Source organism: Carassius auratus, chromosome 5, assembly GCF_003368295.1.
Source record: "Carassius auratus strain Wakin chromosome 5, ASM336829v1, whole genome shotgun sequence".
Classification (NCBI taxonomy): Eukaryota; Metazoa; Chordata; class Actinopteri; order Cypriniformes; family Cyprinidae; genus Carassius; species Carassius auratus.
Window position 1 is genome coordinate 31,349,028 of NC_039247.1, and position 13,515 is coordinate 31,362,542.

At 41.4% G+C, this 13,515-nt stretch overlaps 1 protein-coding gene across 2 annotated transcripts in view; it reads left to right on the plus strand.

The window, feature by feature from the left end:
* flrt1a (fibronectin leucine rich transmembrane protein 1a) overlaps positions 1-6,102 on the plus strand; it is a 48,189-nt gene extending 42,087 nt beyond the window's left edge. For both annotated transcript variants that reach the window (XM_026255312.1, XM_026255313.1), the window contains one exon: positions 1,769-6,102. In XM_026255312.1, the coding sequence (XP_026111097.1) occupies positions 1,890-3,974 (2,085 nt within the window). In that variant the 5' untranslated portion in view covers positions 1,769-1,889 and the 3' untranslated portion in view covers positions 3,975-6,102. The remainder of the gene's footprint in view (positions 1-1,768) is intronic.
* The last annotated feature ends 7,413 nt before the right edge of the window (positions 6,103-13,515 follow it).

Consider the following 13,515-nt stretch of genomic DNA (forward strand, 5'->3'; position numbering starts at 1 on the left):
CTCTGCTGCCAGGTTAGACTGGACATAACAGAGTGTGACGTTTGTAAGCAAAAACACCTGCCTAATCCAGATAATCACAAACACATATGTTTACTAATCCCTCCACTCTCTGCAAATCAGTCTCTCTTCTGCTCTCTCCTCTTGATCCTTCATCTATGCACTGTATGAAGTGACCCAAATACCCAGTATTGGTTGGCAGTCTCATTTGACCAGATGTTTCATTTAAAACAACATAATAGCATGCAAACAGACATGCATTTTCCCATGATTTATCAGAACATTATAAAGAGTTACACCAATTAAATGCTCTTGTGCTGACCAATTTGGTCAATCTCTATACAATGTCCAAACCTACACAATAAGAGATTCTGTGTATGCACGTCAAGTTATGTCACAATCTGCCCACATCGGGGGTGCTACAAGAAAAAAAAAAACCTGACATGGAAAATTTTATTTGATAAGTATCTTTAGGCCAAGTGCTAACCTAGCCATGAAAAATGAATCATACAAACCAAGAAAAAAATGGCCACCAGCAGTTGTTGCATTGTTAACAGGGCCTTTCGCACCACCAGAACCTTTTCATAGTAACAGAATAGTATCTAATTGTGGAACTACCCAGTTTTGGACATTTTCGCACCACAGGAACTAGGTGCAATTTTAGTACCGAACTGCCTTTTTTTGAGAACCAAATGAGCTCCTACTCCAGATCAGGTACTACCTGTGACGTAAGTAGATACTGATTGGCCAGACATGTTCGAAAACACCCTCACCCGCCATGATTTAAAATGCTGTGTAACATACTGTAAACGTTGTGACAACTTATTTCACTAGTATGATGAACAGCGATAGATAGACGGATACTGAAATGCAGGCATTTGTAGCAAATGTAGCGCTGGCAGTTGTTGTTGGAGATTGTTAGTCCTCCTTTCCGTTCTTTCAATCGCTTTACGTATACATCAACATTTCATGTCCATTATTGTGAAACCCGCGAGACCTAACAAAAACACAGCTGCGATCACAGCATCCTCAATCCTCCTGTTGTTAACATTGTTCTTCTTTGTTAACGTTGTTGAACATTGTGCACAAATGACATTACGTCACTTACTAGTTCACACTGTCGGTGCAAATGCAGCCCTTACAATGGTACTGGGAAATAGTTTCCGCAAAATTGTCCCATTACTTTAGTACTGCACATTTAGTTCTGGATCTAAAAGCGGTGCAAAAGGCCCTAATGATTGAACGTTATGACATTTCACACATAAATACATGATAACAAGGCTGTGTAAATTATTTGGTAAGAATCAGTCACAGACTGGAGCTATAGAAAGCTAATTAACACTTTTGTTAATAATTCTAGAGGCTAATATAAAAATTAAGACTGTAATACAAAAGGAAGCCACAGAGTGAGAAATCCATTTAGGTCTTAAATTTTGGTATCAGAGTAAAAGGCTGAATTTTATAAATTGATTATTATGTATTTAAAAAGATATGCCATTTTTTGTCAGTCTCTCGATTAAGTGTTCTAGTATTTCTTTTGAGGCCATCGGTTTAAACTTCTATTGAACTGCAACTATGCAAAACTATGCAACTATGGTATGCAAAATGGTTTAAATAGTTAGCATGAGTAAGCAGTTGGTTATGATTTAATTCACATGTAATGCCATGCATATGATGTTGGTATTTCATTAACTTACTGGAAAATAATAATCTGTCCAGGGCATTAACTTGCTAGCTAACATGTTTTTCTCTCCCTCTTCTCACTTTCCAGGGTAAAAGAAAACGTGCCACAAGACCAAATGGACTTCTGAATCATCTGGTGTAAAGAACCATTATATTGGTTGAATTGAGCTATAAAAGGCAAGTGGAGGCTAGGAGTGCTTGCTAGTTACATGATGGCTCCTGAAGGTATAGGAGAGCTTCGAGACTTGCTCTTCTTCCTGCTCCTGTGCTTCACATTATTGGCTGAGCTACTGGAGACGACTGCAGCTTCTTCGCAGGGACTTGATGGTGACGGTGACATAGTGTGCCCCTCTGTGTGTCGCTGTGATGAGGACTTTATTTACTGCAACGACCGCGGATTGAGCGCAATCCCACCTCTGCCACCATCTGCAACTGTCCTTTATCTCCAGAACAATCACATTGACAATGCAGGGCTTCCTAGGTCCTTGGAGCATTACACCACCGTGCGTGTTATATATCTCTATGATAACGAGCTCGATGACTTTCCCATGCATTTGCCACCTTCATTAAGAGAGCTTCACCTCCAGGACAACAACATTCGAGTTTTGCCAAGGGCTACACTTGCTAGACTTCCACTCCTTGAAAAGTTGCATCTGGACGACAACTCTGTTTCTACAGTGAGTATTGAGGACCAGGCCTTTTCAGACAACCCTCGGTTGCGTCTTCTCTTCCTCTCCAGAAACCACCTTTCCAGCATCCCATCTGGTCTTCCTGCCTCACTTGAAGAACTCCGTTTAGACGACAACCGAATCTCTACTATTCCTACTCATGCCTTCCGGGGATTGTCCTCTTTACGTCGCCTGGTCTTGGATGGTAATCTTTTAGCTAATCAACGCATTGCTGATGATACCTTCTCACGCTTGTCAAACTTAACAGAACTTTCCCTGGTCCGTAATTCACTTCAAACACCCCCGCTTAACTTGCCCAGTGCCCACCTGCAGAGACTATCCCTTCAGGACAATAACCTCATACACATGCCTCGGGGCTCACTTGATGGAATGCGCAGACTACAGCGCCTAGATCTTTCTGGGAACAATCTGACCACCCTTCCCAGAGGATTGTTCAGGGACATGGAGAGCCTGGGACAGCTGCTTGTGAAAGGAAACCCTTGGCATTGTGGGTGCAACTTGCGCTGGCTGCACGACTGGCTGGAAGCAAAGGGGAATACAATTACAGTTAGAGGTTTTATCTGCCAGACACCAGAGCGAATCCGAGACATGGCGCTTAGAGACCTCACGAATCAGATGGATGAATGTGAGTTGGCTACTGCTGGTGGTGGAGGAGTAGGTACAGGAGTCGGCATTGGTGGTAACAGGGTGAGTGGAGGAGCGGCAGGAGCCATTTCTACCACACTTTCACCCCCTCAAGGGTCCCTGTTTACTCTCAGGTCCAAGCGACCAGGCCTCAGTCTCCCAGAAACAGGGCTGGACTACACATTAAGCAGCAGCGGTGTGGGCAAGAACCTGGCCCTGAATGTGAAACCCCTTTCCCACAACAGTATCCGCGTTACCTGGAGCGTAGCTCAAACATCTTCTTCCTTTCGATTAAGCTGGCTTCGCCTAGGAACCAGCTCTGCCATGGGGTCCATCACAGAAACCTTGGTTAGGGGTGACCGGCGGGAGTATCTTCTCACTTCCCTGCAGCCTGCTTCCAGCTACATTATCTGTATGGTGCCTCTAGTGTCTAACAGTGGAAGCAGGGGTAGTTTGCCTGGGGGGGACACAGAACCAAACGAGGTTCCAGTTTGTGCCAGAACAGAAACCTCTGATCCTGGCCACACTGATGATGAAGGTGAAGATGACAGCTCTGATCAAATGACTTCTCTTCCACTTGCTGGAATTATTGGAGGTGCTTCGGCAATAGTTTCCCTTGCTCTAATCATTGCCATTTTCTGCTGGTACGGGCACCGTGCAGGACATTTCACATCACGAGACCGTTACAGCCATGGTAGCTCTCGAAAGAGCAAACACTGTGATGACTACATCGAGTCAGGCACAAAGAAAGACAACACTATCTTAGAGATCAGAGGTCCAGGATTTCAGATGACACCAATGGCAACAAGACAGCCCCTTCAACCGAAACCAGTGAGAGAGGATTACATTATACACACCATCTACCCCTCGAATGGCACAGGTCTATACAAACCATCCCAAAACATGACCAACTCTGGCTGCGGTACCAATCGTGGCTATAGAGAAGGAGGCATTCCAGATATAGATTACTCTTACACATGATAGCTTTGATTTAGAAACCAGAATTAGGAGTCATATACTGCATACATACACAGTTTTTAATGAACATGGGCTCTGCAGAATCCCCTTTGTGCCTTCTGGTCTCCATTACAATGTAGCCTGCTGTTCATGACACTATAAAACTTTTAACTGGCCCAGATGCTTATAGGAAGCATTGTAAATGTGGTGCCAGGAGGCGGGGATGCCGTTTCAGGTGGTGATACCAAATGTTATTTTCACCTCCCGGTGTAATGATCAGTGTCCCTGGATTCAAGGGCAGCCCACACCGCATTCAGCCCACAGACTGTTCATAAAGCTCAGTGCATATATGGGAGAGAGGCAGTCTTCTCAGAGGAAATAACCAACCCGCTGTACATTTTAGTCTTTTTCTCCTATGAGATGAAGCTCCCAAGTAAAGGGTTTGAACAAGGATTGACAAGAATCCTGGATCAAGCAAGAAAACCTCTGGAAACTGGAAATTTGTTGTTGCAAGTGATTTTTCCTGGGAAATGTTCACATGCACAGTTTTTTTTTTTTTGGAGATATGAGATGCAGAACGCGACTACTATTCCTAATAAATGTGGAGTGTATGGACCAAGCAGAGACATTGCCCTCAGAAACTACAGCAAGGTTTGAAATGCCTCAAAAACTGAATTCATTTGAATTCTTATACACTTGAAAACTGCCTGATGCTACAATGATAACGTCCACCAAGCGTTATGTTGACTGTTCTAGTTTCAGACTGGTGTAAAGTTGAGAGGATGAATGAAACTTGTTTTTGTGTCTTGAGGAATTCAAGGAATTCTTTCAATTTTTAAAAATTGCAACTTGTCCCCTGGTGTGTTGATAGAGACAAACAACGAAAATTATTTTATATTTTAATTTTTTTGTCTTGTTTAGATTTTGTTTGCTTTTTTTAACTTGTTTCTCTTTAATTTCGAAGTCATATAGCCCTGCTGATAGTTATATTATAATTTCAAACAAGGGTATCACTAATGTAAAAGATCATTTTCCTACAAAAACACAAAACTTGCTTGTTTTCAATAGATTGTCCCCTATAATGCACAGAGGCTAAACCAATGCTCTGTTCAGGTGGCTCATTCTTTGTTTGTTACTTAATCACATTCTTAGCACAAAATTAAATTCTATTAATCACTTACACCTCCAAATGTCACTGTAGATAAAGATATGGCCTCGCTGCTAACCACAGCGGTTGTGCTTCTGCGATTCTTAGGGAGAAGAGGAAGGGTGTTCGAGGGGAAACCAGGAATGAACCATAACACTGTGGACCATCACTGTGGGAGATAGAGAGTGCATCAGAATGCTGTATAATTTTGTAAGAAGGATGCATTTTGATTAAAAAAAATAATAATTCATTGTGTAGAAATTAAGATTTTTGTCAGTGTCTTCAACCCATTAATTTAAGCCAACAGCAGAATGGTTCTAAGGTAGACAGATAGAAAAGTAATGTGTGCAGTTTTTCTTACGAAAGAGTCACCATGACATTTCTGTTCTGCTCTGCTGTATTCATGTAGTTGAGAATGTAAGACAGCTTACACTGCCTTGTATTTTATGTACTTTTTGGCATTGTTGTGTACTTGTCAAAAACAGGAAAGGAAAGATTGATAGACAGAGAAAGAGATAGAGATAGAGACAGAAGAAGAAAGTTCTAAACTGATCAAGAGCAAGAGATTAAACACATAAAACATGGATTTGATATTGAAGTGGAGGTCTAACGGAAATGAAGCCTGTGGTGTTGAACCATGCATGAAATGTTTTGTCATCTTTTTGCTGTCTTCTGTCGTGCTGGCACTTTGTCTTACGCCTTTCCCTCTACACAAAGGACTACTCCTAACTTCTGTTTCAGAGATGGGAATGAATCAAGACTTCGTGGTGTTTCAGTATGCACTGGACTTTTTCATATATATATAACCGAAACAGTTTTGCTGTTAATGAGCTCCTTAAAATTAGACGGTTCACCGAAAATGGAAATTCTGTCATTTACTACTTGCTAAAAAACAAAAGAAGATATTTTGAAGAATATGAGGTACCAAACAGTTGTTGGTCCCCATTGACTTCCATAGTATGGGGGTCCAGAAACTGTTTGGTTACGTTCTTTAAAATGTAAAAGAATCTTGGAACAATGTGAGAGTGAGTAAATGATGACAGAATTTTGTGAATTTATTTATTTTTTCATTTCAGGTGAACTGTCCCTTTAAATTGATCTGTTGGGGATTCAGTCTTTAAAGCTGAAAGCTGAGGAAAGAGTGAAGGCAGCAGAGGATTTGAAGCAAGCCGGACTCTACTAACAACCCAATGCACCACTGCTGTAATAACAGAGCCTTTTCTTTCAGCAGTTCACTCGAATAGGTCAACTGTGCCATCTTTTTCTCACTCTCCTGTCATTCTAAATTTAACATGAAATTGACAAGAAATTAACTTAATTTATTTCCTTGGAAATGTTACTGCGGAGTGTTGATAAAATGAAATCTTACAGTCACCAAGGACTGTCAATGCGGTTGGAAGATTGTATAACTCTGCAAGTGTAAATGCGGCCTTACATTTAAGTCCCACCTATGCATCATCATCTTTTCGATCTCAGCTTGCAGCTGAAACGTTCAGCCGTTCATTTCTTGTCTTCACTTCCCCTCCCATCCTGAGAAACCTCTTTGATCTGTCGCCATTGTTTTCATTTGAATTTGCAGCATGTGCAAAGAAGGATTACAGTCTCTCTCTCTCTCTCTCTGTGTGTGTGTGTGTGTGTAATGATGATGTCCTTTAGGGCTTCAAAAATACAGAGGCATACATTAAAAGCATTTTCTGTTGCAATATTTTCTGTCTGTTTTATTGAAACCATCTGCAAATTCGGTATCTCCTGCAGCTCTGACCAGCAGTTGCTCCACCTGCACCCCATTAACACACACGCACGCACACGCACACACACACACACACACACACACACACTCCTTCTGTTGTCACCCCTGAGACAGGAGCTCAAGCTGCATACTCATTCTGTAAAATAACAACACTCTTTACTTTACCTCACACACCCAAGGCATCAAACACTGCCGCTCGTGTTTTGCACATCGCTCCACAGAAGCTAAAGGTGTCCTATAGTAAATAGTCTCTTCATTGCAACATGGATGTATCAACAATAAACCTCTAGTCAATGCATTTACTCCTTGTTGCTAGGTAACAATGATGCAGGAGAGGCTGTAAACTGCACAGCATTGCTTCTGTGGTTGTGTTTCCGAAGCATTGCATCTATCTGCTTCTGATGTGCTGCAGATGTCCTGAAGCAGAGGTTCCCAGACTCTTCTTCTTTTTATTTAAACATTTCAACAAACACATTCATGGGTCTCTGATGTCAGTTAATGGCAAACATTCTTTCCTTTTTTTATCTTGTTTTAGTTGAATCATTGTTTATTATTTATATATAGGGGAATTAACTTATAATTATTCGTTTTAATGATAAAAAAATTAATGATAGAAATTTTATAGTTATTAATGAAAAATGAAATTCTACACTACAAGTCATAACATCTGCATGTTTTTTTTTTTTTTTTATGTCTGAACATTATTTCAAACCTTCAAACCTCCAAAGTTATACCATTTCAAAGCACAAAGGTTTTATTTTGGTGGGAAAAGATGTGAATGTGTAAATCGAGCACTGCTTCATAAACTGCACATTAATCCCACGTCTCCTGCTCGTATACAAACACACAGATTTACTCAGTCATCAATAGCAGCTCACTTCTGCAGTGTATTTATCTGCTATGTTTCAGAAAAGGCTGTGTAATATATTGATTAAGTGTTTTTACTCCGCTGCTCCTGCGTGTGGAGTGGAGTGATGTAGTGGAGAAGCTGTCACTCATCCGAAGCCCTGCTCTCATCCTCTGTCTGTCAGATGTCTCTCATCTCTTCTCATCTCATCTCATCTCTCCGAGGCATCTGGGAATGGTGTAAAACGACTCTTTTACGCTGTCTAAGGCAAGCATGTAAGCAGTTAATGACCCCTGGCTGATAGAGTTCAGTTGTGTGCAACAATAGGAAAACATTCCCGACCAAGGCTTCAGTGGGTTTCATTGCCTGATTCAGATGGGTTTAGGATCGGGTAAATTACAGCACTACACACTTCATAACATGTTCTGTGACACTGGTGGTATATGAAGTGTAACAACATGGTATTTCAACATACACTGGTTCTGAGTGATTACCACACTGCAGCAAAAAAAGAAGAAAAAAAACTTACGCTAACTATATTTGTTTGAGTCATGCTTAAAACACACACAAATGTAGTTAAGAATATATGTATCTTCATCAGTTTTGCATCTGAAGTACATTTATTTATCTTCTTTGAACGATTTTTTGATATATTTTTACAAAAAAAATATTGATGAGGAAAGTTTTTTTTGCAGTGCAAATTTATATATAACAGTATTAACACTTACCAAGGTATTACCTTAAAAACGTGTTTTCCCCTGGTATTTGTTTGTCAGTGACATTAAAAGCTTGAACAAAATGCTTCTCCTCTGTTGCCTCTACAGTATATCACCAACAAATACTGGACAGATAATTAGAGTATCATCAAGTTAATTGATTTCCATTCAAAAAGTGAAACTTGTATATTATATTCATTCATTAAACACAGACTGATATATTTCAAATATTTATTTCTTTTAATTTGTATGATTATAACTGATAACTGATAACGGGAAATCCCAAATTATAATATTGTGAAAAGGTTCAATATTGAAGACACAAGTTTCCACAGTCAGTGATGGTTTGGGGTGCCATGTCATCTGCTGGTGTTGGTCCACTGTGTTTTCTGAGGTCAAAGGTCAACGCAGCCGTATACCAGGAAGTTTTAGAGCACTTCATGCTTCCTGCTGCTGACCAACTTTATGGAGATGCAGATTTCATTTTCCAACAGGACTCTGCACCTGCACACAGTGACAAAGCTACCAGTACCTGGTTTAAGGACCATGGTATCCCTGTTCTTAATTGGCCAGCAAACTTGCCTGACCTTAACCCCATAGAAAATCTATTGGTTATTGGGAAGAGGAAGATGTGATGTGCCAGACCCAAGAATGCAGAAGAGCTGAAGGCCACTATCAGAGCAACCTGGTCTCTCATAACACCTGAGCAGTGCCACAGACTGATCCACTCCATGCCACGCCGCATTGCTGCAGTCATTCAGACAAAAGAGCCACAACTAAGTACTGAGTGCTGTACATGCTCATACTTTTCATCTTCATAATTTATAGTTGGCCAAGATTTCTAAAAATCCTTTCTTTGTATTGTTTTTAAGTAATATTCTAATTTCCTCAGATACTGAATTTTGGATTTTCCTTAGTTGTCAGTTATAATGATCCAAATTAAAAGAAATAAACATTTGTAATATATCAGTCTGTGTGTAATGAATGAATATAATATACAAGTTGCACTTTTTGAATGGAATTAGTGAAATAAATCAACTTTTTGATGGTATTCTAATTATAGGACCAGCACCTGTATGTGTAGTGTTTACTCTCTACATGATGGTAAATACTCACATCAAATAAACACATCACGCTCAGTTAGTATCGTTGTGTTATTGAACATCATTTTTGTAATTGGGGACACTAATGATACTTTTGAAGCAGTTAAAACAACACAGAAATTTCCCTTTCATATATATATATATATATATATATATATATATATTTGCAAATATAGTAAATGTAAGAAACGTAACCCTGATTATCAAAGTTGGAAATAAACCAGATATACAGTGATCATATTGTTTAATTCAATTCTTATCATTTTGTTATGTTTAATCAAAAATGTTGTCTTATTTTGCAGACTAAGTGACCCTTACTGTTTGTCTTGTTGTCATGAATTGCTGTTGGTTAATGTCTTGAGACTCCAACAGCAGCTGAACCCTGATGAATCTCGTTACTGTAGTTCTGTTCTCTCGAGTGAAGCGTCCAGGTCACAGACTGTTTATTGATTGTTTATTTGTCATCTCCTCACCAATCCAGAAAACAAAACAAAACAGAAACATTTTGAATGTCTTTTATGGAGGTTGCAGCTTTTGAAAAATGGCTCGCTCTTGCTCTGTCAAGCTAAAAAATATTTTGTATAAAGTATTTTTTTCTTTCTATGTGATTAAAGGCAAATATACTGAGTCTGTCTCTGGGACTGAGTTCTTTGTGAATGTGTGTTTGATCTGTTACGCACATAAGAAAGATCCCAGTGTTGTTGATCACACGCTTATTTAAAGATCCAAATGTATCATTACTGATCACTGATGTCGTTCCAAACCTGGGACGTCCTCATCTGAGGATCATACAGTAAAAGAAGAAGGTCCAGGCTGCTCCTCTCCATCACTGAGTGACGAGGACAGCGGGTAAAAACACCTCAAACATACTCTTATGTAGTTCATGTGACTTGTGCGTTATATTTCAAGATAATTTTCAAGATAATATCATTTCTCAGAGGTGCATTCTGGAGCAAATCTGGTTTCACCTCATGAAATGGTTCCAGATCTCCCCGAACAAATGTCATCAGCATATAAAAGAGCTTAAAAATAATGTACTTAAACAGAACACAGAAGTGTTTTCGGACACCTATTGCATGTTAATTGAAATCAAATGAATGTATTATAATTCAAATGTATAAGCAATAAGCAGAACGTGAGCATGACACACTTAAATAGGACGCAAGCACATCTTTAAATGTAATTTTAATACTTTACATTAATACTCTATAGTAATTTCTACTGAAACTTATGCTACGTATTTGAAAATATTTGAAATTACACATTTTAATGTTGTGCATTTCAAATATATTAACTTAAAATGTAATATCAAATTACAGACTACAGTTAAGATTATAATTATACATGATTTAGCATATCAGTCAACATATCAAGATAAGCATGAAAAAGATTCTTAAAAGATAGTGATTTTAAACATACTTTAAGTCAACTTTTATTTGTGTTTTAAGACACATGAATGTGCACTCTCTTAACTATAATTGTTTCATAATTGCAGATGTTCTTATGTCCATGTAATTTTCATGGTCTTTTAGTTTGTCTTTGTTCTTTCCTGCACACATAAAACCATGTTTTATTTTTTATCATCATCTTTGTCTTTCTTGGTGTTATGGTAGTCAGGGACCGGAGACTGAGAATCACAGGAAACAAGCAAAGGTAAAGGTGAACAATGGTGGAGCAATGGGTGAGGATACAGTGCTTGTGTCTTGAGTGGTGAGATGATCCGAGGGGTAGTAGCTTGAGACGATGGAGGAACTTGACACACACACACACACGATGGGAACAGGAGGACACTGGAGATCGCTGGAGAGAGGTAAGTCAGGTTTATGGTTAGTTCTTTAGAGTAAGCAGGTAGGTATTGACCTAGTTGCGAATGAGACCGGACAGTTATTGCATGTGTGTGTGACTTCTGAGTGCTGGGGAGATTGCAGGTAGATGAGGAGCAGCTGAGTGTGATTAGTACTCAGGTGATGGCGTGTGCTGTGATTGGGTGGTGTTGGAGCATGGCGTGTCTGTGACAGTACCCCCCTCCCCACGGCCCGCTCCCGTTCCACTAGATACTCAAGTTTTCCACCACGGCGTTGGGAATCCAAGATCTCACGAACCTCGTAGGCAGCACCATTGTCAAGGATGAATGGGAGGGGGGCTTCGCCTGCAGCTACGCCAGGCTCTGTGGAGAGGGAGACAGAAGGATGGTGAGGTTTGTGGAGTGATACATGAAACATGGGGTGGATCCGATACTCAAGAGGGAGGTGTAGCTTATATGTGACTGGGTTGATCTGCTCTGCAATGGTGAATGGGCCAATGAATCTGGGACTCAGTTTGCGGCATGGTAGACGCAGGCGGATAATTTGGGTAGACAGCCAGACCTTCTGTCCTGGTTGGTAGGCTGGAGCTTCAGAGCGGTGAAGGTCGGCTATCATCCTGTGTCTACGTAGGGCCCATTGTAGCTGATGGTGGGCCGCGTCCCAGACCCTCTCGCTCTCTCGGAATCAGTAGTCAACTGATGGTATGTCAGAGGGTTCACCTGACCAGGGGAAGACCGGGGGCTGGTAGCCGAGCACGCACTGGAATGGAGTGAGTCCGGTGGAAGGTTGTCGCAGGGAGTTCTGTGCGTACTCGGCCCACCCCAGGAACTGGTTCCAAGAGTCCTGATGGCCATGACAGAAGGTAAGGAGGAAGCGACCAATCTCTTGGATTTTCCTCTCCGTCTGCCCATTTGACTGAGGGTGGTACCCCGATGACAGACTGACGGCAACACCCAGGAGGGAGTGAAAGTCCTTCCAGACTCGGGAGATGAATTGTGACCTCTGTCGGAAACGATATCCTCAGGGATGCAAAAGTATGAAGTTGAACATCAGCTCCACTGTTTCCATGTTGGTGGAGGAATTGGAGGAGGGTAGAGTCTCGGCTGATCAAGTGATTGGGCTGACAATTATCTTTTCTGGGAGTATAGTTTTAGGTTCCTCCAGGTTTTCTTCATGAGTGTAACAACGGGATAAGGGGTCTGCTTTGACATTCTCAGATCCAGGCCGGTAGGAGATTGAGAAGTTAAAACAGGTGAAGAATAGAGCCAATGGGACTGCCTGGGTTTAATCCTCTTGGCCATGCGCAGATATTCAAGGTTTTTGTGGTCTGTGAGTACTAAGATGGGGTGTTTGGCTCCCTCCAGCCAATGCCTCCACTCCTCAAGTGCCAGCTTGATGGCTAAGAGTTCATGGTTTTGATGTCATAATTAGCCTCTGTCGGGCTGAGCTTGTGGGAAAAGAAAGTACATGGATGGAGCTGGATGGGATTCCCCTGCTGCAGGTAGAGCACCGTTCCTACCCCTGTGGTGGAGGCGTTGACTTCCACAATGAAGGCCTATCAGGATCGGGATGGACCAGGAGAGGAGCGGTGGTGAAGGCCTTCTTCAGGGAATTGAAAGCCTCTGTGGCGGTCGGGTTCCAGGACAGAGACTTGGGCTTATTTTGGAGGAGACTGGTGGGAAGAGGGGTGATGGAGCTGTAGTCCTGGATGAAGCAGCGGTAGAAGTTCTTTTAGGGTAGTGGGAGTTGGCCAGTTCCGGATGGCATCCACCTTCCCCTCATCCATCCGGATGCCACTGCTATCAATGTTGTAGCCAAGGAACTGCACTGAGGGCTGATTGAAGGACCACTTCTTTGCTTTCAGATAGAGTTGGAACTCTCTCAGACATTGCAGGACCCCCGCAGCGTGGCGTCAATGTTTCCACTAGGCTCCGGGAGTAGATGAGGATATCATCGATATAGACTAGGACAAACTGGTGGACAAACTCCCGGAGGACCTCATGGATGAAATCCTGGAATACAGTTGACTAGACCATACGGCATCACAAGATATTCGTAGTGACCAGTAGGGGTGATAAAGGCTGTCTTACACTCATCCCCCTCATGTATTCGGATAAGGTTATAAGCGCTGCAGAGGTCCAACTTGGTGAAGACAGTGGCACCATGGAGATGTTCCAGGAAGGCTGGGACGAGAGGA